The sequence below is a fragment of the Hylaeus volcanicus genome, chromosome 2, assembly GCF_026283585.1.
Source record: "Hylaeus volcanicus isolate JK05 chromosome 2, UHH_iyHylVolc1.0_haploid, whole genome shotgun sequence".
NCBI classification, from domain to species: Eukaryota; Metazoa; Arthropoda; class Insecta; order Hymenoptera; family Colletidae; genus Hylaeus; species Hylaeus volcanicus.
The window spans coordinates 11,688,757-11,714,834 of NC_071977.1; the positions used below are offsets into that span (position 1 = coordinate 11,688,757).

The 26,078-nt window shown below is 32.6% G+C and overlaps 6 protein-coding genes and 1 long non-coding RNA gene across 11 annotated transcripts; 2 read left to right on the forward strand and 5 right to left on the reverse strand.

Moving 5' to 3' along the window:
• Positions 1 to 5,074: 5,074 nt before the first annotated feature.
• Positions 5,075 to 9,371, reverse strand: LOC128885129 (diacylglycerol kinase epsilon). 2 transcript variants are annotated; one of them, XM_054138961.1, is made up of 11 exons: positions 9,236 to 9,371; positions 8,687 to 8,896; positions 8,314 to 8,485; positions 8,112 to 8,242; positions 7,897 to 8,044; positions 7,568 to 7,785; positions 7,143 to 7,288; positions 6,903 to 7,071; positions 6,651 to 6,831; positions 6,422 to 6,558; positions 5,075 to 6,302 (listed from the first exon to the last, which is right to left on the reverse strand). In XM_054138961.1, exons 2-11 carry the CDS (start codon positions 8,849 to 8,851, stop codon positions 6,183 to 6,185), a joined length of 1,587 nt encoding a protein of 528 aa, XP_053994936.1. In that variant the 5' UTR covers positions 8,852 to 8,896; positions 9,236 to 9,371; the 3' UTR covers positions 5,075 to 6,182. The 2 variants fall into 2 exon arrangements, with proteins under 2 accessions (XP_053994936.1, XP_053994937.1); XM_054138962.1 differs by having other exon boundaries at positions 9,185 to 9,282.
• A 167-nt stretch (positions 9,372 to 9,538) lies between these two features.
• On the forward strand, positions 9,539 to 10,466 carry LOC128885134 (uncharacterized). Its single transcript, XR_008459549.1, has 2 exons — positions 9,539 to 9,887; positions 10,083 to 10,466. It is a non-coding gene; the product is annotated as an uncharacterized LOC128885134 (long non-coding RNA).
• A 169-nt stretch (positions 10,467 to 10,635) lies between these two features.
• On the reverse strand, positions 10,636 to 13,403 carry LOC128885131 (dual specificity mitogen-activated protein kinase kinase 6). Of its 2 annotated transcripts, none has more exons than XM_054138965.1 (7): positions 13,123 to 13,403; positions 12,769 to 12,941; positions 12,394 to 12,559; positions 12,088 to 12,324; positions 11,829 to 12,008; positions 11,528 to 11,745; positions 10,636 to 11,457 (listed from the first exon to the last, which is right to left on the reverse strand). In XM_054138965.1, the coding sequence occupies exons 2-7, from the start codon at positions 12,831 to 12,833 to the stop codon at positions 11,313 to 11,315; spliced, it is 1,011 nt and encodes a 336-aa protein (XP_053994940.1). In that variant the 5' UTR covers positions 12,834 to 12,941; positions 13,123 to 13,403; the 3' UTR covers positions 10,636 to 11,312. The 2 variants fall into 2 exon arrangements, with proteins under 2 accessions (XP_053994940.1, XP_053994941.1); XM_054138966.1 differs by having other exon boundaries at positions 13,145 to 13,402.
• A 509-nt stretch (positions 13,404 to 13,912) lies between these two features.
• Positions 13,913 to 14,636, forward strand: LOC128885133 (28S ribosomal protein S33, mitochondrial). The gene is made up of 2 exons (XM_054138968.1): positions 13,913 to 14,073; positions 14,166 to 14,636. Exon 2 carries the CDS (start codon positions 14,203 to 14,205, stop codon positions 14,539 to 14,541), a length of 339 nt encoding a protein of 112 aa, XP_053994943.1. The 5' UTR covers positions 13,913 to 14,073; positions 14,166 to 14,202; the 3' UTR covers positions 14,542 to 14,636.
• Positions 14,637 to 14,650: 14 nt separating this feature from the next.
• Positions 14,651 to 16,166, reverse strand: LOC128885130 (uncharacterized). Its single transcript, XM_054138963.1, has 2 exons — positions 15,382 to 16,166; positions 14,651 to 15,314 (listed from the first exon to the last, which is right to left on the reverse strand). Exons 1-2 carry the CDS (start codon positions 15,912 to 15,914, stop codon positions 14,651 to 14,653), a joined length of 1,197 nt encoding a protein of 398 aa, XP_053994938.1. The 5' UTR covers positions 15,915 to 16,166.
• Positions 16,167 to 16,313: 147 nt separating this feature from the next.
• LOC128885132 (protein canopy 4) lies at positions 16,314 to 18,007 on the reverse strand. The gene is made up of 6 exons (XM_054138967.1): positions 17,839 to 18,007; positions 17,537 to 17,761; positions 17,118 to 17,244; positions 16,901 to 17,035; positions 16,661 to 16,825; positions 16,314 to 16,586 (listed from the first exon to the last, which is right to left on the reverse strand). The coding sequence occupies exons 2-6, from the start codon at positions 17,640 to 17,642 to the stop codon at positions 16,433 to 16,435; spliced, it is 687 nt and encodes a 228-aa protein (XP_053994942.1). The 5' UTR covers positions 17,643 to 17,761; positions 17,839 to 18,007; the 3' UTR covers positions 16,314 to 16,432.
• An 861-nt stretch (positions 18,008 to 18,868) lies between these two features.
• On the reverse strand, positions 18,869 to 25,347 carry LOC128872200 (kelch-like protein diablo). 3 transcript variants are annotated; one of them, XM_054114645.1, is made up of 7 exons: positions 24,997 to 25,347; positions 24,006 to 24,076; positions 23,524 to 23,897; positions 22,757 to 23,072; positions 21,980 to 22,677; positions 21,543 to 21,900; positions 18,869 to 21,430 (listed from the first exon to the last, which is right to left on the reverse strand). In XM_054114645.1, the coding sequence occupies exons 3-7, from the start codon at positions 23,835 to 23,837 to the stop codon at positions 21,239 to 21,241; spliced, it is 1,878 nt and encodes a 625-aa protein (XP_053970620.1). In that variant the 5' UTR covers positions 23,838 to 23,897; positions 24,006 to 24,076; positions 24,997 to 25,347; the 3' UTR covers positions 18,869 to 21,238. The 3 variants fall into 3 exon arrangements, with proteins under 3 accessions (XP_053970620.1, XP_053970619.1, XP_053970622.1); XM_054114644.1 differs by lacking the exon at positions 24,006 to 24,076; XM_054114647.1 differs by lacking the exon at positions 24,006 to 24,076 and having other exon boundaries at positions 21,543 to 21,885; positions 24,997 to 25,346.
• Between the last annotated feature and the right edge of the window lie 731 nt (positions 25,348 to 26,078).

The following is a 26,078-nucleotide window of genomic DNA, read 5'->3' on the forward strand; positions in this document are numbered from 1 at the left end:
TAATAAAGAAATGTTAGGGGAGGAAAATATGGAACGGATCACTAAAGAGTTTCACGCCGTATTGTTGTATCCTAAACGCTTCTAATTGTCAGACACGTACCCGCTCAATCCCAAACTTTTTCTCTTCTGTTCTATCGCACGTCTGTCCAGAACATCCAAAGATTCCTAATCCTAACAAAATTCTAACATCCTAAGAAAATTCACGAAAAACCGCTTTTTTCGGACCTCCTAATTCAGGATACCCCCTTAAGTTAATTTGCAAGTTCGGGAATGGATCGTCTGGCCGTTGTCCTTTGTCTCGACTGTAGGTCGCGTTCGGATAGATGATAAAGAAGATAGGCCAACGACGTGGCCATCCCATAACGAAACGCGGTGTCAGTTAAGGGGTTATGGAGACGGTGAGACGGGCACCGTTCAATCGATCCGGGTAGCACGTGCTCGACCATAAGCGGGCGTAAATAAGCGGGCATAAAAATAAATGTCACGCGGAACCAAGTCGCCACTCTCCCTTTTTCTCTGTTCGTTCGCTCGGAAAGCCGCTTGTTCCCTTCTTTCTCCATCGCTTCTCCGCCTGGCGGCTCGTGGAACCCGTAAATAACGAGGGACAGCTGAAGACACACGCGCGCCTTTACACAGACGTATTTATGCGCGTCGATACACGACAATTCAAACACCTCGATCGAAGTAAAATCAAAAAGTATTACGTTCTAGCTGGGAGAACGAGTTATTACCTAGCGGGAAAGTTCAACTTTCCTCGAGTATCCCGCGTACAGAGTCGCTCCTGGAAGAAAATCTACGGGGTAGTTCGTTTTGGAGCAGTAAGAAACGAATGGTAAACAATTTCCATCTTATTAGCCTTCTATGGGGCCCAATTTTTTTTCTGGGAACAACTTGCGAGGAATCAGTTTGATATTTCAGGTTGATGGTGCTGCTAACCGAGATTAATATTGATATTGGTTACCAGAGACATTATGTAATTAACCCTTTGGGACCTGGCGTTTATAATTGAGGAAACAAAATTTAAAAATTATCGACACTATCATTTAGAGCGAATATTAATAGGTTGTTGGTCACTAGTGATCGATAGTTTGTAAATACAATGTATATTTAGAGTAAAGTTAGTGGTACTATAGATACCATAAAATAAAAATGACTCGAACTATTGAATACACGGTCTCTCTAAAAAGAAACCGAACTTTTGCTACAAAAAGAAAAAAGTATTAGTGTTGTCCCGAAAGTTTCTTTCGTTTTATTAATAATTAATATATACACAATATTTTATGTTTTATGTTACATTACTAAATTGTGTACAATTCATTTCGCTTCATTACTGTTACAGCATCAATGTCTAAGAAATTAGATTGTCTATTTATAGAAACACTGCCACAGAAAATAATTGAATGCAACTCACGAAAGAAACTTTTGGGACAACCTAATAGAAGTAAAGTTTTTACACACACGTTTATTTACTCAAAATAATCTCCCTCTGCGTCAATACAGCGTGTAGACCGCGTAATTGGAATTGGCATTGTTACCTTGGATCATCCACCCTACTCGCCTGATCTGTCTCCCTGCGATTATTTTCTTTCCCCAAAATTTAAAATTCCAATGAAAGGGACACATTATAGCAACATTTCGGAGATTCAGGCCGCTGTAACCGCCGTACTAAACGGGATACCAAAACAGGAGCTGCAGAGGTCCTTCGAAATGTTAATTACGCGGTCTACACGCTGTATTGACGCAGAGGGAAATTATTTTGAGTAAATAAACGTGTGTGTAAAAACTTTACTTGTACTTTTTCCTTTTAATAGTAAAAGTTCGGTTTTTTTTTTTTTTAGACAGACCGTGTATTTCCCTTCTTCGTTCGAGTAAACATCGAGGCTAAACAAAAACTTTCATATTCGATTGCTTCTTCTTGGAATGACATACAATCTGTTCGATAGGAGCTGTAGATACTTCAAAGAGAATCTGTGAATGGGAGGGCAGGAGGTGACGAAGACTAAGAGGGCAAAATAGGATGCCGAAAGGGGATGAAGAGGTGATTGGAGGACAAGACGTATTCCAGATCTTGGTCTGGAAAGCTGCAACCGGTTCAGAATTCTGTAATCGTAGTTAAACGCACCTCGAGGCGCTGTGTTTAAATCCAAAAACGGCTGTAACACCGACGATACCTCTTAAACCACTTTAATAACGCTTCGACGCATCGCGAATTTAAAATTACACTGACGATTTATTCGAGCAGCACCGATAGAGATCGCATCGGACGCCAAGAACTGCTCGCCTCAGTGATGAAAACTAATAAACCGCAACAACGCGAGCATATGCATCGACGATGTCTTCGTGCGTGAATATTAAGCGTAGAAATTAATTCTGTGGCTTTAGATCCAATCGTTTGCAACTCTTATTCGAATACGAATATTCAACCGCCATTTTGTTACGTTGACGTAGCAGCCCCATCGTTTATGTATTTAAAATTGGTTTTAACAATAAGGGTTGGTCTTTCTTTTTGTAATTATATGAAGATGACCTCGTTTGATTAACTTGTATTTTTTTTGTAGCAAATTTTTCAAATTCTTCAAACTTGGTTCGTCTCAAATAGTTCATTTTTTAACGCTACTGACACGCTATATATTCACTACATATATTCGCTATATATTCGCTACATTTAATTGAATTATTTAGGAAAATATTTTCAATTTGAAACTACCGTTCAATCGGTGTTGCGATCTTAATTTTTTGAAACAGTAATTGTTAAGTAGAAAACTTGTAGGAACAATTCAGATAAACAAATATTAGTATGTATGTATTTAATGAAATGACAAATAACATTCTAAGCAAATTCCAAATGAATTAATTATTTTCATGAAGTTAATTATTAGGTAGACTGAAAAGTAATGTCGTTTCTTTTACATTAAATTCAAATAAATTTTTAATCAATTATGTAATCGCCCTCGTTATCAGCAGCCTTTTGCCATCAGGTGTGCAAAACTTTCAATGCCGGATTGATAAAAATCAATGAGCTGATGAGTGATAAACAAGTATTTAAAATTACAGAAACGACATTACTGTCCAGTTCACGTAATACTTCGTAAGTTACGAAAGAATGGTTTTCACAATAAACAAGATATTTGATAAGGACTTATTATGCAGATTATAGAATACTCGAATAGTAGAGTGTACGTATGGTTGATTTTATTTGAATAACAGAACTTTTGTTACTGTCTACGATTAAATGTAAGCAGTACTCGACATCCACAATTTCAAGCGAGAGAAGCATCGCGTGTCTCTGGATATTTCACTTCTAAAAGCATCAGGTATTACTTCTTCCCTCGAGATTATTCAATCATCAACGGGACGAGTGGCACGAGCCGTTCGATCGACGGATCACCTTATTAAGATTACAAGGGCTGCTTGTAGTGGTTGCAAAATCTAGGTCACGCGTAATAAGGCGTAACCGATTTTTATTGGCACCTGCCATCCAAACTCGCGACGAACCGTTTAATCGTCTTATCGCATCGTGCGTTGGTATTTCTGCAGCTTGCGAGGGAATCGTGTTCACAACATTTTACGGGCTTCGATTACTTTCAGCGCCGTGGTTTTGTTTTACAGACGTGCCGTTTTCGAACGCTGATATTTTATTTTTAACGACGAACCGTGGCGATATTCGAATGGAAAAAGTTGGCCAAAATTATTTGATATGTATACCTTCTTACTTTGTGCAAAACAACGATAGATTTTCAACGTTTACAAGAATAACAATCTTTTTTTAATATTGGGTGGAGGATGATATACAGTGGGTGTAGTATGTATTCGTACACCCATCAATTTCCCAAAAAACTTTTTTGTGAAATTGTAGTTTCTTAACTTCTTTTTTTATAATCAATGATATTTTACATATTCTCGGAAGTCTCTAAGATAGATATAGTCCAAACAACATTTAATAGTTAATATAATTTGTGAAATTAACAAAAAAATGCGAAAAGTGGGTATAGAAGCAATAAGTATTTGTACGATTCTTATGACGAATCATTTACAGTAGAGTTTGTAACGTAAACACATTAGTTTATTGCTCCGTACGAATTAGAAAACATGAAATTTACAGTAAAGTACTTTTAAGAAAGGCTCTAATAGAAGAATGGAAGAAGATCCCACTTCTTATTAACTTCTAACTAATAATTTAGTTAATTTAATGTTTAGAAAAGTTACAATAATTATAAAATCAAAAGGAAATCCCACGAAAGAAGTATTATATACTTATAAATTAATGTAAATTTCTTTTTTTTTTTAATTGAAGTTTTAAAGATTAAACAGTTGCGCGAATACTTATTGCTTCAATATTTCTATCGATTAATCGTTTTTTTCTTGTTAATTTCGCAACTTACATAAATAGCTATTTTTTTTTGTAATCTATCTATTCTAGAGATTTTCGAGAATATGTAGAATGTCATTGTTTATAAAAAATAAGTTAATAAATTACAATTTTACATAGTTTTTTTGAAAATTGATCGGTGTACGAGTACTTTCTACACCCACTGTATGTGAAAGAATTGGAAAATTGTTGCTACAGAGTTTGAAATTTTCCAAGACAATTTGATGACTTAAACTACACCTGTATGAATCGATTCATATCATCAATGCATTTATCATTAATCAATTAATTTAGAGAAACTAAAATCTCGACCTCCGATCAGCGCACCACCGGGAAAACGCCCAAGCTTGTCCTCGAATAATTCCGAGTCTTGTGACTAGATGGCGCCATTAACTAAAGGATCGATAATTATTGGTGAATTAAATAACTATTCATAAAAATGATAAATTGGACATATTAAAAAGTGATATACACCAAACAATTATAATAATTAAGCATTTATAAAAAAAAAGTATTGATTAAAATGTATTGATGACGCCATCTAGTAGTAACAGTGAAAATTAGTTTCACTACTAACTTGGGCGTTCTCGTACCGATGGCGGCACTAAGCCCATTATATAGATAAAATTCAGCTTTTATTTTATTATACAGTTTACTTTGTTTTATTGATTGTTTACATCGAAGTACTGTGTTCTATATTGTTGTTAAACTATAGGTAAATAAAACATTGTTGGTTTTATCTAAGTAAGTATATTTCTTTATTTTATACATGTGCTTGGAAAGACAAATGTCTAACAAAATTTACATAATTGAACGAAGTAATTTTTGATGAAAAAGGGGTGGCACATATTCTAGAAACACCCCTTAGTAAACTATTTTCATATCATTATTTAATATGCATTATGTAATAAGATAAGGTGCAAAGAAGTTCAATGCATTCACTTAGGTACAAGACACACTTCTATATCAATGGCTCACAGTACACATATTGTATGTCTACTTTTAGAGTTTCTGATAACATTGATTTCATGATTCAACGACAATTTAAAATTGAATAAATAAATTGTGTTCTTTGGCACGGATATACACTTGTGAATGAAAAATAGTTATTATAATATATTTATATAATAGATAAAGGTATCACATTCATGGAGTATAAAGGAAGAGCAATGGACCATTTGTAGCGTATCAAAACATAAATTTAACAAAAAGTGAACATACAATATGGGGCATATGTTACTTTATTTCATGGGATCCATATTTCATTGAACCCATATTATGTGTTAAGATATTATCTGCATAATTGTTTCACTATTTTCATAAAAATTTACAGTGTGTAACTAAAATATCTATGAACCTTTGTCCTGTGCCACCAAATATGAAAGCTTAGTATAAAACATAAATAACCTGTACAATCAAATGTAATCTATGAAAAATTCTTATATGAATGTGTTAATAATCCAACTTTTAACCTCGATAAAAGTTTTGAAATTATCTCCACTACTTATACATAGATGTAAGCGGCTTGTGATTTTGATTGAGGTTTGTTGTATTATCATACTATTGCAACAAGTGTAACAAAAATAAATAAATTTATAAATCACTTTTCACATTTTCTAAGTATAATATACAGCTTATATACTCTTTTGTAAAATAGTGACTAGATTTTTCTTTGTTCATATTAAATAATTTTCGTGCATTATCTTTACCATACCTTATACTTCCTATCATCAATTTGTGTTAAATTTCTTTCCATCATATACCAAATATTGGAATGTACACGTACATAACTTAAAAATTCCAAAAATAAGATTCAGTTAACCATGTTCACCAACAAAGATGCTTTGTTGCAATATGTAATATTAAATTCACAGGGATGTTGATACCAGGGCTCGCCGTCAATTTGCATAGCGTACGATTTTAACAATTTTACCTGTATTTTATGAAACATTTATAAGACAATAGTATTATATTGATGTAAAGTAAATAAAATAGTTATTAATCGTATTTTCCTGAAAAAGGGTTAAATTAATTGTATAATATATGAAATACCTTTATAGTACTAGCTTGACCAATGCGATAAGGCTGAGAAAGTCCTACTTGAAGTTGGGCCATATGAAATGAAGAATAAAGAGCAACTACTTCTAGCTTTCCATCATCGATACTTTGCTTTCCATATTCTTCATGGCCTATTTAATATAAAATGCTTTTTTTTAAAGATACATACTTTACAAATTTTTCTCCACTTTTTAACATTCATATGTATAAAAAAATGAAAGACCTTCTAGTCCTATATTCCAAAGATTCACACCAGCAGCCCAAGATGGAATGTTCAATATCACAATACCTTCTATAGAAGGTAAATCCACTTTCTTGTCATCCAAATACAGTTCTACGTTTTTATCAAGGTCCTTGCATTCCCTTTCTACTACTTGTTGAGTACCAAAACATAAATACAGTAGCTGTCAAAAGCACAAAAAATACACGTATTTTTATACAATTTAAAAGGTAAATAACAAATACAGTACACTACCTTGTTAAACAATCTACTACTATAAAAATAGAATCGACTTTCTCTTGTACGATGAAATTGTAACGTCACTTGTGCGTCGACTCCCACGCTTATATAGTTATACATATGAAACGTCTGAAGTGAACCCCTAAGTCCCAATCCGCTCGTTGGTTTGATCACCACAGTCCACCTAATAAATTATTAATATAAATGTAAATATGTAACGTATATATTCATATTTATTACATATTTTCTGTGCACCTATCAAGTTTCACTTTTTGTGCTATTTGTATTTCTTGCAGGATATCCGCAGGGTCCTTATCTGGGTCGTGTTCCTTTCCCCACCCTAACACTCTTGATAAATCATTTCCTGTTCCCAGAGGAATTATTGCTACAGATGGAACTGGCTATTTCAAATAAAAATATCTTGTTCAAATGTATGAGTGATAAACATTAATTTCTCAACTACATATTTTCAATACGTCGTTGTAGACCTATTACATCGTTGACACAAAAAAAGGTCCAAAGTTCGTGTAAAAATGAGTGACATAGACTTTGAACATATCATTTAAAAGATAACTCAAATTTAATAATCATTTCGTAATCATTGATAAACTCTATTCATCATTTCAGTGTATAGAATCACGTGAATTTTGGGGCATCACTTTCCTTTCACTATGTATTACCTTCAACTGAAGTTTATGAATAGCATTTAATAACCACGCTATTGTCCCATCTCCTCCTGCCACTAGAACTGTGCATGCTACTTTTCCAAGTAATCTACACCATTCAAGAGCAGCAACTGGATCGCGTTCGGATAAATCAACAATTTGTGCAGGATTTAATAACTTTCTAAATACTGATAAAATTTCTGCTCCATCTTTATTACCAGATTTTTTGTTTGCTAAAATAGAAGTTCCATAAATTGTACTACAATTATTAAGAAAATTGGTTTAGACATGCAATGTGTTATAATATTATTGTAATATTTGTATTACATTAACTATTGACTTACCAACAACTATAAGAGGTTTCCAACGAGGCCAATCTGGTGGTATAATTGAACGAAGCTGTAACCTTCGTCTTACAGTACTACATTGATTTACAACTTCTAAACTGCTTGGTGGAATTATCATTAATTTAAATTGGCCAAAATCGCATCTCTGTAAAAAAAATTAAGAAATCAACTTCATGTATTAACCTAACCCATGTAAAATATGTAAAATATACTTTAGATAGTATAGGTTTACAAGCTTCATGAACACATCTTTGACACCAGCAGCACCACCAATCTATTAATCCAGGTTCTGAATCACATTCTTCGTCACAAATATCACATACAGCAGTCAGAGGTAAATTACCTTAAATAAAATAAAAAATTAGAAAACATTTAAAATATAAAACAAATCTTTCAAAACCAAGTGGAACATACCTTTTATCCAATGATGCCTCATTGGTTTCTCTGTATTTAAGCTAATAACTTTACATTTCAACTGTTTATCTGCAGTTTTTACACATGCAGGATCCGCACAAATACCGCAAGAATCACACATTAATCCATCAGTGTTTAATAACAAACTTTCGCAAATGTTACAGTAATATGCCTACAGAAAAAATTATTCAATTACAATAATACCATTAAACAATCATTGTTTAGCGTGGATGTACCATATCACAACGTATATTCAAGATAAATTGATAACCTTTAAGCGCCAATTTTAAAAGAAGATAATGATTAATTTAATAATATGAAATAATAAGAATAATAATAAGAAATGAAAATATTAGAAAATATATAAATATACCTTCTTTGCCCTTGTAATAGGTTTCCAATTGTGCTCTTTAGTAACATCTCTAATATGAATATAAGGCTTTCCTATAAGGTATCGGAAGAAATTTAGTGTAAATAAGAAAATAATCATGGTAGACAATGTAGGCAAAACAATTGTAGTCAATCCGTCCTCTAACATCTTATGAAACAAATTTTGTTCCTTCCAAAAAATGATGATAATTCTCTGTAATAAAATGGTTCAACATCTTATACATACTAGTATACAAAAAAATGTAAATTTAATTTAGATCACAGAATTTTCTTAATCATTGTACAAATTACATAATAAGTGTAGGAATCTCTTTCAATTTTAAGATGAGAATAACCAAAACATGACGAAATACATTTTAAATATTCGAAACTTAAATATAATTTCTATATACTCTACAATTTCATGACAACTGACATATCTCGAGAAATAAAGATATCTTTATTTGTTGGAATAAAATTCATCAATGACAAAATAACTTACTTCTCTTTACGAAATCGTAGAGTAAAAAAATAATGAATAAACATCGTTTACCTCGTTTAAGCCATTTGAATCTCATTCACCATCTATCGCATTCTAAATTTCTAATCGACACTGATTTGAAGTAGGTACACTTCAGATGTTGATTTCCATGTACTGCCAACTAGCTAGAGGATTTCAAGTCAAATAAATACGAAGTTAGTTTACAATTCTGATTGGTTAACATGCCTTTCTAAAATTCTAATCATGCACCAATTTATAGTCTGTTCCATAAATAGTGAAATTAAATGTAAATAAAGATCATCACATAACGAAAATTTCATTGGTAATAAAATTAACACTGAATTTATTTGTATTATTTTATATGATATATTGTACATCTATCCTGCGATTTACACAGATTTCAAAACAATAGGTTTTCAAAAAAATCTCCTTTTTCGTATACAAAAACAGCAACATGAAACTTTTTAATCAGTATATCTATATAGATTATATACTATATGTCCCATATTCCAATAATGAGTAAATGATTTTGAGGTTAGGAGTTTTCTAATGCATTTCAAGTTCGAATCGGCTTGAATACTGTGCGAATAGAAACGTTTGAAATAAGTGAAAGTATTTATTCGAACGCAAAGTAGTTATTAAATATTATAATGGCTGGTATTGTAAAATCCATGATGGAGATTTATTACGACCCTTTCAAATGGTATATTTAATATTAAATTAGTATTAATACGGTATTAATACCACATTCATGTTTGTAACCTATCGATTAAATTCTAGAAAGTACTAATTTCGTAATAAAACATTTGCCTTAACAATTCAGATAGTTGTCTTTATGAAATATTCATTAGAATAAAATTTGTCAATGTAATTTTCACTCATAATTTTGTAATTATAGGTCAGTAGTAAAGAGCATTGGATTCTTCGCATTAGGCGTGAAGATTGCTCTTGAATGCAAAGGAATGACTCTAATGCCACCGAGTGCTGTTTAAAAATGGAAATACAATACTCATTAATGCATTTTTATTATTTTTATTTTACAAATACTTAAAAAAAAATTTTGAAAAATGTTTTTTTACTTACATATCTTTTCAAGATACTGAATTTTTTTTCATTGAATATTTATACATCAAATAACAGAAATATGAATGAAACAAATGTTTTGAATAGATAAAACATTACAAACAGTTACATATGCATGTAAATATTTTATGTATCTTTATTAAGATGAATAGATTGTATAAAATATGTCATTAAATATATTTTCTTTTGTGAATCACGACATTGTTAAATTTTTCTTTAAAGATTAAAAATTGATATTAAAATGTTAATTTCCCTCCCAAAAGAAAAACAATAAATAAGTTATTAAATAAAAAAGTTTAGATAAAAGATAATTTTATAAATTTGTCTACAAGCTTATTTTTTGTTTTATTAACGAAAAATTACCATAATATGTTTTGTGGTTATGTTTATTAGTATTTAACCTCTATTACAGAATTACAATATGTATAAAAGAAACATGTAATTAGATTTACATTTCTCCTGTTATAATTATTGTAAAAAAGTACATGATTTTTACAGTTTCTTGATAATTATGACTGTTATCGATGATCGCACTATTATTTCCTACTAATATCGCTACAGTAGTATATAATCTTTTATTATAATTACATTGTATGAGTGTAACATATTTTTTTTGTTTTGATAGTGTATATAGAGTTATATGGAAATACTTATTAATTAAACGAATATTTATTTGAATTTTCTTTACTATACTGTTACAGTGACAAACAATTGTTATCACGTAGAAAATATTTGTATATTATTTACATAATTGTACTTCTTTCTTGAAGAGAATCTATTAGTTCAAGAGGATTATTAATGACAGATATATAGAGATTTCATATTGGACAAATAAAAAAGAAACTAACATCTGATGAAATTCTTCTTTAAATGAAAGTTCTACATATCCCCTTGAATGCTAAACTTCAATTCACTTATGTTGTTCTGATGAGTGATCAGCTCGATTGACAAAAGTAGATACGGTAAATCGATTAAATAACTTCGAAGCACAATACGAAGTTACATTGAAGATCATGTAATACATCGTATCAAAAATATTTGTATGCTACACTGATTGCTCTTCTTCAGGTAAGTCTAAAATTTCTCCAACAAATTCAGCAACATTTGTATCTTTCTTAGCATGTTCTGTAATAAAATTAAGCTCCAACAATTGATTATAATTTGGACGGCCAGTGTAATCTTTCATTAAACTGAAAAAATAACAATCAATGAAACTACATGTATTAAGTAGACGATTGTGTTAGATATAATGTTACTCACCATTTTGTGATAAATTCTTCAAAATTCGCGGAAAATCTACCAGCAGGTAATTTTGGTGCCTCATCCTTTACAACTTGTTTCAGTTGCTCGAATGGTGTGCCCCAGGACTCGTAAGGAAACTTTCCTGTTGCTAGTTCCACAAGAGATATACCTAAGGACCAAACATCAGATCTGATGTCATATTGTGAAGGGTTACCCGACGGGTCTATCCTTTCTGGCTAAAACAAAGGTTACAATGGAGAATTTATTGAATAGATAAGAACAGATGCTTACACGTGACATACATTTAAAAATTACGTACAGCCATATATGGTTTACAACCAGCATCAATTGTTTTAGCAACAGAATCTACGAGGTAACCAGAAATACCGAAATCACAAATCTTTACTTCTCCTTTACGATTAATTAAAATATTACTAGGTTTTACATCCCTATGAATCACTCGTAATTGTGAATACAAGTAATGTAACGCACTAACTACCTGTAAACATTAGATACAATCAAAATTGTGACTAAGTAAACATTAAAATTTTTACATTAGTTACTCAATTATGTCTTACTGCAAAAGCAATTTTTCCTAAGATATCTTCAGGAATGGCACGATCGTGCTTGTATACTTTTGTATAAAATTTGTCAAGACTCATATCCATTACTTCCATGCATATCCAAACATCTCCTTCCCTAAATAATGCTCCATAAAACTGTACTGTGTATTGACATGCAGAACTACGCATGGAAATATCTAAATCCATAAGCAATCGTTTTTGTTCTTGTGTATTGACAGTTGCAGTTATTCTCTATAAAATAAATAGAATATATTAAAAGTGTCATTTTTACTCATAACTTAATGCATTTATATAAAATACCTTAACTGCCATAATGGTTCCACTTTGTTTATGTCGCATTTTATCCACAATGCCATATGCTCCACGTCCAAGGACACAAATAGTTTCTAAATCATCTGCTTCCACTACAAATGTCTTCTCACCTATTGTTATTGTAGTTCTTTTATCCAAATTTCTTGGTGGAGTGCTACATATAAAATTTAGCTGAATTTCATATTATATAAAACTCTAAATTTATTACAACAAATAATTATAATATTTAAATAATAGATACATTATACATTATTAAAAATCATTATCAATTATCAATCAAGATCAATAACAAAGGTGAACATTGATGTAAGCATCAAGTATAACACATTCTAAACAACATAATACTGCGGTAAAAGTACTTACACAGGAACAGGAGTTCCTTCGGAAACCTGCAGTTTCAAGTTTCTTTTCCCTCGACGCAGAGCCATGATTCAATATACAAATAATAAATGTTGCTAAGCCTGCGAGCCTGGCAGTGCATACAGTTGAATATAATGCATGTTTAAATAAATTGTAATAAATACTGCATAATTGTTCTGTAAAGAAATAAAATTATATATGTCCTATGTGTTAGGGGAAAGTTTGGAAAGAAGATCGAAAATTGAAGGTTATGCTATGAATTCTTGTAAGGAAATACACGAAAATAAACGAGTAGAATAAAATTTTAATGAAAATTATTCTCATTGTAATATCAATGGAAATATATTCGTATAATACCTTGTTAATAACATGACGATACCTTACGAAAATAATGATAAAACTTCAATGCTCCGTTGCCCATATATGAAGTTTTCAGTAAACTCAAACAGTCGCTTGAAATTGCCCACAACAGCTACTACGGTTTTAAATTCAATCTCATTCAATCTGGTCCCTCTACAAACTAAATCGTTCTAGGCGAATTATATAAATTTTGATCAAAGAAACGTGCAATTAAATCGTATAAAAATTTGTGTGAGTATTAAGTAACGATATGCAGCTAACATAAACCGTTTTCTGATACAGATATAAGACAATCAAAGGTATATACTAGTATATACGCTCGATACATCAAGTTCCTTCACGTCATAATAATACAAACACAAGTTTATTTGAACTATTTGTAATTATACAAAATTAAAAATTTTAACATAAAATTAAAAATAGAGGCTAAAAGAGTTGAAGAATGTTGTTCTACATTCATAGAAACCGAAATCCAAAAATGTGGACGCACAGTGTAGTTTTGCAAAGGCAAAACTCTTGTTGAAACATTTAATTTTCGTATATTTGAATTTTTAGATTAAGGCAGACTCTAATCAATTTATGAGTACTCTGTAGAAATAATTTATACGAGAATGTAAAAAGTAATGTCAAACCCTTTTGAAGGTTCAAATTATTTACAATGAAATAAATAGTTATCTAGAGGGGAACACTTCAATCTAAAAACATAAATTGTTGTTTTTATCTAGCGTCAAAAATAGAAACTATTTCATTACAAACTTGAGTGTTTTGCCATAGAGTGCGTTGCACAGAGGTTTAGAAATAATTAGTACAATTGCAACACTATGTTCAACTAAGCTTTTGAGGCTTACTTAACCTATTTCAATCGTCTAGAAGAATTTGTTGTATTCTAGAATAATTAACTATTAATATTTGTATCAACGATTAATTCCATATTACTACAAGCATACGGTAAAAATTGATTATGTTTATTTATTACAAGACAATTATTAACCCTTTACGTTCGAGTGGTGACGAAGCTTAATCTTCTCTCTTTTATTTAGGATAGTCTCCAAAAAAAAATAATAAACACTTTTAAATATGTATTCCAAACTGGGAAAATATGTAGAACTCGCAAAAGTAAGCAGTAATTATGCCAATCGTATGAATCGTTTAAGTAATCGAATTTTTGGCGAAGTAACAAGGCCGACTAACCACAAGTCCATGAAGGTTGTAAAGCTATTTAGTGACCTGCCGGTACAGAAAAATCCTGACATTGTCCGATACTATCCACGACATATTGAAATTGATTTACTCATGGATCAACTTAGGAATTACGGTCTATTTAGAGATGAACACAAAGATTTCAAAGAAGAGTATGAACGCGAAAAAGAACTACGTGGCAAAAAGAAATGGGTTCCACCAATGTTTAGAAAGTAATAAATGTATATAATGTGTTTGAAGTAAACTCATTACATTTTATCATGTATTTTATGTAATATAAGTTATATATAATATACTTGTATATTCAAAGATGAAGTGTTACATGTCAATAATAGCACCAAAACAGTACCAAAATACATAACAAAAGGCATAGATTTGTAGAGTATATAGTGATAACACTAGAATAAGGAGCTGTTATATCTTCGAAATTAAAGGGTAACAAAAGTTCAAAACCATTTAGTTCTGTTATGTCTTTGTTGGGTTCGGCTGTAGTTCCATCAAAATTTTTATTATTGCATAATAATGATTTATTTCGATAGTCAAGTTGTTTGTTATTGATCAAACTATCTATAATATAATTCTGATTATCTAAACTGTTAGTTTTACCAACCTCTTCGTACCTATAAATATCATTACTTGATTGCTTTAACATATTTGAATAAGGAATGTCTTGATATCCATGAGGATTGGATCCAGTTGTCTCATTAAAATTGTTTAAAACAGGTGGATACAATCTATTCAAAAAATTGAACTTGTTTGTGTTTTCTCTAGATGTTTCTTGATGTACCATTGCTACTGCAGATATATTTTGTAACAACATTCTTGTATCCTCTGACCAGTAGTTTATTTGTAGAAGATCTGTGCTATTCTGTGAGCTTTCAGACATATTGATGTTTTTTCTAGATTTATTATCTTCTTCATTTGATTTTTTAGTAGCTTCCCAATCTTTTGTTTCCTCATTATCATTTATTAAGCTATGTATCCACATCCTTCAATTAAATATTTAAATTGAATTATGAATACAAAAAAAACTTATTAATATAAAATTCCTAATACCTAAATTCACCAAGATCAAGATATGTCGGAAGATTTCCACATTCTAAAGAAAAATTTGTCCAGGATGCAATTCCAAGTACAGCTATTTCGTGATATTGGTTTTCACAAATAACTGGAGAACCAGGATTACCAGCACAGGCTTTCATTTCATCCTCAAACTCGACCATTGTACAAAATACATTCGTGTAATTTACATTTGTCTTTATCATGTACGTGCATAATTTCCAGGAATTGAGAAACACTTCGTTGTATTGAATTGGTTTAGCAAAAACTTTTAAAGATGGTGGAACATAACTTTGCCAACCAAATATTAGGCATGATATGTAATTGTTATCGTAACTGACAGGTGTAACGTTTGGTAAAATTACTTCAGTATTATACATATCGAATGGTTTGATAAGTTTTAAAAGTGCTATGTTGTGACTTCGATCGGGAAGAACGGAGTAAGCTTCATAGCGAGGATGTATATAAGTAGCTTTTACGGATACCGTCTGTTTAGATTTGGATCCGTTTAACCCAGTGGCAAACAACATAATAGACTATATTAAAATCAAGACATGAATTTTAATATGATTTTCTTAATGTTAAAGATAGAGAATAGCGTACGTTTCTTTTGTCTTGTACACATTGCGCCGCGGTTAAAACCCAGTCCGAGGATAGGAGTACTCCACCGCATGGTGCTATTGTTTGAAATTGTAACAACCATGGAAATTGACCATCCTGTGCTCTTTTACCTCTGAGCAACATACTTTTAGATTCATTTAAAGATATTAACAGTAAGAATAGGATACATACTGACATATTTGCTACAGTAAAACAATAACATTTCAGTCGTTCTATTGATGTGTGACTACTTTCAAGATATGGTTATTACAATCAAATATGAAGCAATTTTAAACAGATGTAAATCATTTATTAAAAATCAATTCAAATGTCATTAATTGGTGGAACGTTTATTATTTACAGACTAGATACAAAGATGTAGATAAATTCATGATGAAGATATGTCATGAGGATGTCTTTACAGTTATAAAAATCTGTTTTCAATGATTCATAATTCTTCTTTTGCATTTTTCTCCTTTTCCGTGTTTCCTTTTTTGTCTTTCTTCCTCTTCTTTTTTTCAGTTGTATCGTTAACATCATCATCTTTATCTTTAAGGCAAGAATCATCTCCTTCTTTTAATGCCCTATCTGAACACAGATACCTAACAGGAAAAAGTTATAGTTAAATTAAATAAAATTAATTTAAGCTTCTCATAGAGTGCAAGTTAAACAGTACCTAATTAAAGGTATTTTTCCTTGATGTTTATGGTACCACTCTTCAATGTCAGATTCATGATTCTCAAGTAAATTTTCACATTGGGTTTTCAAAGTTGTAATTTCAACAGATGGTTTATCCCACAATTCATATGGAATTCCTAACTCAACTTTAACACCTCTGTCCCTATAAATACAGAACGGAACTAATTGTTTTCATTACAACAATGACCAAATATTTATTTCAAAAATATCATCTTACACAAGTCCATGAAGCGTTTTGAATGTTTGACTCATTCCTTTTGCAAACCTTGAACTATCTGATCTCTCCTTATGAATATTATATTCCAATATTCGTTCACAAAGATTTTCCATACTTTCTACTAAACGTAATTCTCTGAAAATTAAAAATTACCACATAAATTGTTATATTCTACAAAATATATTGTGTACTGCAATTTTTTAAATTTATAATTTACGATTTCTTGTATTCTTTCTTCTTCTTGGGAGCAACATCATCAACAGAATATCCAATTTCCAGTACATCATGTGTCTTTCCAGTTTCATCTAATCTAGCCTCCAATTCTGTGGCCACAACTTTGCATACTATAAAACAAAATAATAGTATAAACCACTGTGCATTATACAAACTTATGTAAGTATGACATTTTTCAAAAGGGCCTTTAGGATTTTGTTTTCCAACAAAACGCAAATCGTATGGAATATGTTCGATTTCTTATTTTAAACGGAAGTACACGTGGTTACAATTAAAAGTGAAAGATCACGTTTAAATATTCACCACGACTATGTCGACAGCAATATTTCATTATTAAAAAACAAAATTGTAAAAGTTCCTTTTGGAAAACCCTTCACTTATATATCGTGTATATAAAATTACCTTCGCATTTATTTGCATATTTAACGCCTTGTTCTTCTTCTGGACCACCGATGACAAAATAAGCAAGAAGTAAATGCGTTAAAAAAATTCGTATAAAAACGCACATTGTTAGATCACAATTTTAATAATTTCTTTGAGGAACTATATGGTTAAGGAATGAATGAAAGCATTGATACACGTTTACGTATCTACCCCACATCTAATCGTATCTACGCTTTTTCTTATCTGTATCATTGCAAACATTTAAAAATTATTCACCCAATATATACAAAAACATTTGCAATATTAATTAGTCTATATACCGATGTTCTTGTATACAAATATTTGGAGTTTATCGAATATAAAATTTGTTCCACGAATTCTATAAAAATCGTGATAAAATCACAGTAAAAAGTTTCATCAATTTATATCTTTCATTTACCGCAACGAATATTAGAAGGAAGGAAGTAAATTATCTTTATTTAATACATGTAAATAATAGAAATTTGTATAAAGGAATTTGTTTGCATGTAACTGCATTATTGGGTGCATCCACAGAAAGCCGCTGCTCATTGACCCGCTCAGTGAGCGGGTGTTAGTATTAGTGGCGCCACCCGTGGCAAAACGCCCAAGTTTATAGTGAAACTAGTTCCCGCTGTACCCGCTAGATGGCGCCATTAACAAGATGGTAAAAGGTATTGCTGTATGAAATAACTATTCATAAAAATGATGAATTTGTCATATTAATTAATATATTGTAGTGTTATAAAGTAAAGAATCGTATTAATTATGAAAAATAAAGCAAAATTAATTAAAAATGTATCGGTGGCATTATCTAGTGGTAACAGCGAGAACTATTTTCACGACAAACTTGAGCGTTTTGCTACTGATGCCGCCACTAGTATTAAAACCAATATTAGTATAGTTCAGTGATTGGCTGCTATACAGAGCGGGCAACAGAACATAAATTCAAGAAAGAATATGAATATTATAAATAAATTTGTATTGTGTTCTAAAAATATTAACATATCGACAATTTTCTGGAAGTAGCAACGTTTTTTTTTGTACAATAACAATATCTTCAGCTGTGGAAATTTGTCCTTTAAAAGCGTTGCGCGGAAGCAGAAGTAAAAACAGTCGTATTTGTTTATAATAATTAATATATAAATAACCGAATCGTTAACGCAAAAGAATTATCACCATATAACACCACTGTCAATAACTGAATTAGTTTTAAAATTATAATTAATCATAATCATAAAATATAAGAGGACCTCGGTACGGTTGATGTAATAGTTTCGGTGACAAAAGTTTATTTGTACATCCCGTTATCGCTTAAATGAGCAAACATCGCAAAATTCAACGTCTTTTATTTTTTAAACAAAGTTCAAAACAGAAAAATGGTGACTTAAACTCCTCCTAATTTTATGTGGACTACATCGTATTTCAATTATTCTTCATATTTTGTTATAAAAATTAAAAAAACACGTAAATGGTTTACTGACTATTGATAAGGTCTCCCAGCTCTAACTGTTTTGTTGAGTCGAGGAGCATTCATGAGTCGGACAAGTATTCATGCTTCCACATAGGCCAATGTCCTTTTTCAGCTCAACTAAACTGTTGTGCGATGTAAAGTCGTCAATTTGCGCCTAGCCTAATATAAATATACTGAAAAAATAGTGCGTTACAGAGATATATGTTAGTTAAATTATAATTAAATACATGTGTGTTTAACAAAATTTCAAACTGGTCTTATCTGAGAAACCTTTTCCCGAAAAATGTATTGTGGATTTTCGACTTATTCGTGCACCAAAATTTTATCTGATCTGCAGTTGTATCTTGTGTATATAATAATTTGTTTATTTTGATTGTCTGCTCTAAAAACGAAACTTGTAAACAGGCTTACATTTTTCTTTTTGCAGAGAATACGGTTTTAATGAAAAGTCTATTTTTTCTCAATGAGTTTTAATTCGAAATTAATATTATATTATATATCGTATATTTCTTTTTGTTCGAAAATATTTTCCATACGAATCTTATTGAAGTTTGAATAAAAATTAAAGAGCTATGTAGAGTTTCAAAATTTGTTCAAAAGATTAACATTTCATATTGAAACTACAGTTTTAACTACTTGTAAATCAACTTTGAAATTGAACACTTATTTGAACTTTGTGTAGTAATTACAATAATTTGTACCATTTTAAATCTCTAATTGGTTTACTCGAATTCAAGGATAATTATTTCACTTGTGCTATATAGATTTGAAAAATTTGCTGTATTTATGAAGAAACAGAAACTTCTTCACAATTTACTGCGAATTAAGACAGATTGTTTTGTTAGCGAGAATCATGATACGACGTCGAAAACATACAATTTCTAATAGTGATATTTTGTAACAAGCTATTAGAGACAGTTACTATCGTCAGTATGTCCTTACACTAGACACGTGTTCTGGTTCCTTCAACAATCTCATACATGTAACAGAGCTATAGTGATTCGTAAACTATAAATTCGCAATTAATCCACAGAAATCTTTACAGTTTTCTTATAACTTTTCTATTTAAATAATTACAAAACAATATTTGTTAGTAAAATATTGCTTACCCTCCTAGCCGAATTTACCGTCTCTTATCATTATATTATCACAAACGTTACATTATGAAATTGTTGGATAATGATCCCTATCACCATTTTGTACAATAAGACAACTACTCTGTCGCTGCAAACAGAACGCGAATTTATGAATGATTACGTTTTGTAAAGGTGCAAAACAAAAATGAGGAAACGTAATTTTAAGCGTTACAACATTCAGTATGCGATGAACTCATGCTATAACTTATATGTTTCGTCCATTGCTTTGAAACAAAAATTGTGCTTGGAGTCAGAAACATCGTTTCATTTATTTTTTACGTAATTTTTGGTTTCAGTTCAGTCTTATTGATAGATACGATACACGTAAAAAGCATACTATCGAAACAGAAGCATTTTAATTAGTTAAATTTTTATTACTGTATCAGTGGGTGTGCAAGCAGCCCTCCATAGCGAAGTTCTAATGTCAGTATAAACAATCAAATTTTATTTCTTCGAATCACTGAAAAATGGAAGGTGCAAGCATCCCATCAAAATGAATATTGCGTTTTGAGGAGATTTTGCCTTTCTATTTGTTTTCTTTCCATACATACATATATTACTTAAATGTTCACGATATACACGACTGCTTTATCAAAAAATTACAATGACAGAATACTTAACTCTAAAAAAACTGTAACTCGCATCTTGTAATGCATAAGACGACCTATAAATAACATAAGAAAAATACCTTACAAAATAAGACGTTACGGAAAAAATGCTAAAATCGCGGCAGTATAAATATTACCGAAGAACGAACGTTCCATATTAACAGTAAAATATACATTCATTTCTAATACGAAGTAATGATCTCGCATCTAAATGAAAACAATCGATGTTTAAAGTGAATGATAAGCTAACGAAAAAAATGCAGAATTGTTTTGTAATAAAATTGACTTTATCTTTAGAAAGGCAAAGTCTTGTAAAATGCATATATTATATAATGCTCATCGATCGGCGGTAGCGTTTTCGAGTATTACTTATAACAACAGGAACCGATACGGGAGCGGGAGGAGTTACAGGTGTAACAGGAGTTACCGGTGTGAGAGGAGTTAATGGAGTTTCAGCCATTTGGGCTGAAGAGGGGGGCCTGAGCTACCAAATGTAGTTTTCGGTTTGTGGGGCACGCATTACTCCCACACCGCCACCGAGTCTTCTATAATTCATACAACCACACAGTTTCCATTGATTTTGTTCCGAATCGTACACTTCGATAGTTTTCAAATAGGCAGTTCCATCGAATCCACCTACAGCGTAAAGTAAACCATTCACTACCGCCAACCCCACCTATAACAATACAATGGAGATACAACTCTATTATCTGTGCTAATTGGAGGAATTAAACGCATGGATAGTCAATTAATGTATAGAAAAAAAGTATAAAAATAATGCAACTTACTCCGCTTCTCCTTGATGTCATAGCAACTATCGGGCTCCAAGAATTGGTATGAGGGTTATACCGTTCCGCGCTCGAGAGTTCCATACAGTCGTCTCGTCCTCCGACAGCATAAATTAAATTATTAAATACAGCACAGCCTAGATGTTTACGTCTCGTAGACATAGGGGATATTTGAGACCATTTATTTTGCCTTGGATCGTATCTTTCTACAGTGTTCAAAGGCGATTGTCCATCAGACCCGCCGATGGCATATAAATAACCGCCTAGCACAGCGACAGCAACTCCAAGTCTTCTAGTGGTCATCGGCGATACTTTAGACCATTTATTTTCCTTGGGATCGTACCTGCACAACATAGTGCTTTGCTTTAATTCATTTATTGTGAAACATATAACAATTAGCGCAAGATTGGAATAAAATCGTGGAAACAGCGATTTACCTTTCAACGTGGTTTAAGCATTGGACGCCATCCTGTCCACCTACTGCGTAAAGAAACCCATCCAATACCGCGACACCTACGCTAGTTCTACAGGACGTTGTAGGCGCTACGTCGCAGGACCACTGATTCGTTTGTGGGTCGTATCGTTCGATGCTATTTAAATAGCTTTGTCCGTCGTGACCGCCTACCGCGTATAACAAGTCGTTCAGTACGGCTACTCCGACGCCACATCTTCGTTTACTCATTGGAGCAACCATTTTCCAATCGGCGGTATTAGGATCGAATCTTTCCACGCTAGCAATCGCGTCGCCAGAACACCATCCACCGACGGCAAACAATACTTCACCGCGTCTGGTTGGTTTTCTAGGACGCGTTCTTGGCCCCTGCATCAACGGTCTTTCTTGTGGCAGTAGCAAATAGTTTTTTGCTTCGTCCACCAGATCTCGACACGCGTTATCGGCTCGAACCAAAAGATCGGACCCTACGGTCCCAACTAAAAATTTTGGGCTAAGAAGAGGTAGTCGTACGTGCTGTAGAACTTGCGCCAGATCTTGCCGTCTTTCGGTGACATTGTACTTGACCCAATTCATAACCGCGCTGAACACTTGTTCTTCTGTTCGTACGTTTAATTCGTCGGAAGAAATAATATCTACTAATTGGCCAACGGGTAATAATAGAAATTCTTCGCTTTCCATTACCTGCGTCACGGTACATGCAAACATGATATTATTTAAGATACAATTCAATAATGAACATTGAGAGAACCTAGAAACGTACTTCTTGAAAATTATGTTGCGTGAACTTGTCCGCGATTCGCAGAAGTTCACAGCAAGAATGAGTATCCGCAAACGCTCGTATGCCCAAACAATTGGAAGGGTCGAGTTGACGTTTGAGAAACTCGCAACATATATCTTGAATTTCTACTAGCTGGAGAAGGCACGCTGCTGGAAGGAGAGTTTGAACATTTGCTTCTTCGACAATGATGTGAGAAGTGTAACAGAAGTCTATTAATAATTCCATTGCCATTTCGTCTACGTCCCGAATCGTAACTTCAGTTTGTCGAGATTCCGCCAACTCCCCAGTAAACATTGCTCTGCAGAAATAGATGACGTTGGTTTATATTAAGCTACTACATAATAAAACCATTAATATGCTACTTGAGCATTAATAGGGAAAAGACAACGGTCGACGGGAGTGTAGTTTAAATCAGCGTTTCTCAGACTTCACCTTTGAACAAAAAATTCAAAATTCTCTATATAACGTGAGGCGTGTTTTTGGGAGTGAACTTTATTACGATCGACTCTCGCTCAATCCGCCGAGCGACTGACTGTTCGTCGTCGGCTGTCGACGATGCGAAACTCTCTTACAATGTTTTTAGACAAAAGAGCGACATGCTCGCGCGCGTCCACGAACGCCGACCAACCATTTTTTACAATAACATGCTCCTTCTTTTCTAAATATATTTAGAGGGCTTCATTAGAGAAATACTGATTTAAACTAAGCTTCTCAAATGTCTTCCTTCTAGTAGCTATTCTTCTGCTCACCTGAAGTACGGGCTACACGCCGAGAGAATAACACGATGTGCGAATATCTTCCTAGAGCCGACATTGAGCACAACATCGCAGAGTTCGCGATGCCGTCGGAGGACGTTGAGTTCCGTGAGCGTAGCACGAGGATGCTTCTCAGATGTATGGCTGAGGCAAGCTGGGGAAGGCGCGCGTTCCACGACCATTTCACCCATCCTCTGCGAGGATGGGGCGCCCGCGGTCGCTCTCCCCGAGGCGCCCCTCGACCCCCCTAGCTGGAGGCGCAGCGGGGGTGACGCCCAACCCCACACCGAGTCTATCTGCAACACCATTCACCAACCACCTCGGTTCTTGAACGTGCTCGCACTAGGCCCCCTAATCTTCTCCAATTTCTGCAATTAAAATAAAATTTTTGTATCTACTTGGAATCTATGTCATCTTCCGCTTATACTGTTCTTTTCATGTGAAACACTTCCATAATATTTTTTTTTGCCGCTTACTTCTTCAAAATTGTGTACATATTCGCTGCTACTGACGCATACCTTGCATTCAGGCAATAGTTCCAATAATGCTGTTGACGCAGTTGTATTTCAATGAAAAATTAATGTAAATGGAATCTGTTATGTGGTATTGTAATCAATCAAGTTAAATATTAAAGCACTGGTTAACAAATTGCTTTCTCTTTATGGTTGTTTTATTGTACTGGGTTGATATTAAGATTTGCTTTGTAGTGCATTTTATCTAAAGTCATGGACCAACAGACCATGGAACATAGCAATGACTATGGGTACAGCAATGGGTTTGTAGTATTATATGCTAAATATTATTACAATTATAACATGTGTATGCAGTCTCCTCGTGACATTAAATGCTCACTGATGATGGCACAGATCATGAGCTGCAAGAATTTAGTTGCTCATGTCTGATCTAAAGTCTTCATATCAGACTGTTTTTAATTTATAGGTTTGTCTAAGGTAAGATCCGTTAAAAGGATTTGATCAAACAGATCCACGGTGTAACACAGTTATGAAATAAAGTGATAGTCCGCTTTCTTTGCTAAATTATATATACGGGATACTGTGCATTAATAATTTTATTCTGCATACAGTAATGAGCTTATAACAAAATTAAGAAATATAAGATAAAATATTTTAAATGATACAATTTTGGCAATTCTTTTCTGTAACAATCATTTTAAAGGTAGTACTATAAGAGAAGGAGCTTATATGGAGAAGAAATGTAAACGAAAGAAATTTTTGTGCAGAAAATGGTTGATATTAGTATAATTTCTGTAAAAACAAACAGAAAGGTTACGAGAATAAAATAAACTTCAAAATGACATATGTTTCTAAATACTCTATAAGTAACATGATTTCTGTTAAATGTATTCAGTAAGTAACATTCACTTTTGCATTCTATAGTGTGAAAGTATTCTGAAAGAATTGTAGAATTCCTACCCATAAGTGGGGTACAAACAATATTGACACTTACTGTATGATGAATATGAGGATTCACGATGTATGATTAACAAAAGCGATTGAACTTTTGCACAGTGTGGGTAGTTTATCAATTAGCGAGCAATAAACAAAGGTCTATTATGCTTTTCAGTTTCGTTTTTCTCGGATACGATTGGAATCACAGCATGATGTCACATGCCGAATAATATTGTGCTTCAGAGCTGAGCCACGTTTAAAATGCAAATCAGCCGATTTTCCTCGAAAATATCACGATGGTACTTTCATTTTGAGATCTTTTTCTGATGCGAAATGCACCAATTCCCGATTCGTTCGTTTCTCAACCAAATCCCCAGGGCTACGCTCGCGTTGTGCCAATTGTGTCAATCCACCTTTGCTTTCCGTTCACAACCACTAGATGGAAACAATGTTCTCACGAAACTGTCACGTATTATCTTATCAACAGAAGGTATCTTATCAACAGAATGTTTTCATTGATTTTATTGATTACAGAAACAGTGGGAACTACTTTCATTACAAATTTCTAGTGTTATAAAGCAAAAAATCGTATTAATTATGAAAAATAAGGAATAATTGATTAAAATATATTGGTGGCGCTACCTTATAGAATTAGTGGGAACTATTTTCACTACAAACTTGGGTATTTTCCCACCGATGGCGCCATCGATACTTTCAATCAGTTACACTTTATTTTTCAACAAATGCTTAATTATTATAATTGTTTGATGTATAACACTTTTTAATATGTCCAATTTATCATTTTTATGAATAGTTATTTAATTCACCAATAATTATCGAACCTTTAGTTAATGGCGCCATCTAGTCATAAGACTCGGAACTATTCGAGGACAAGCTTGGGCGTTTTCCCGGTGGTGCGCTGATCGGAGGTCGGGATTTTAGTTCGATCTATTCACCGCGAGATGGCTCCACTATAGGACGCGCGTAATTTGAATCCTTTTCATATGTTTGTATATATATACCGTTTGATTTCTTTTTCCTTTACTTTTTAATTAATTAAATTTTGCTATTATTCGTCTGTTCCCTTCGGGATGTTTCTCTAAATTAATTGATTAATGATAAATGCATTGATGATATGAA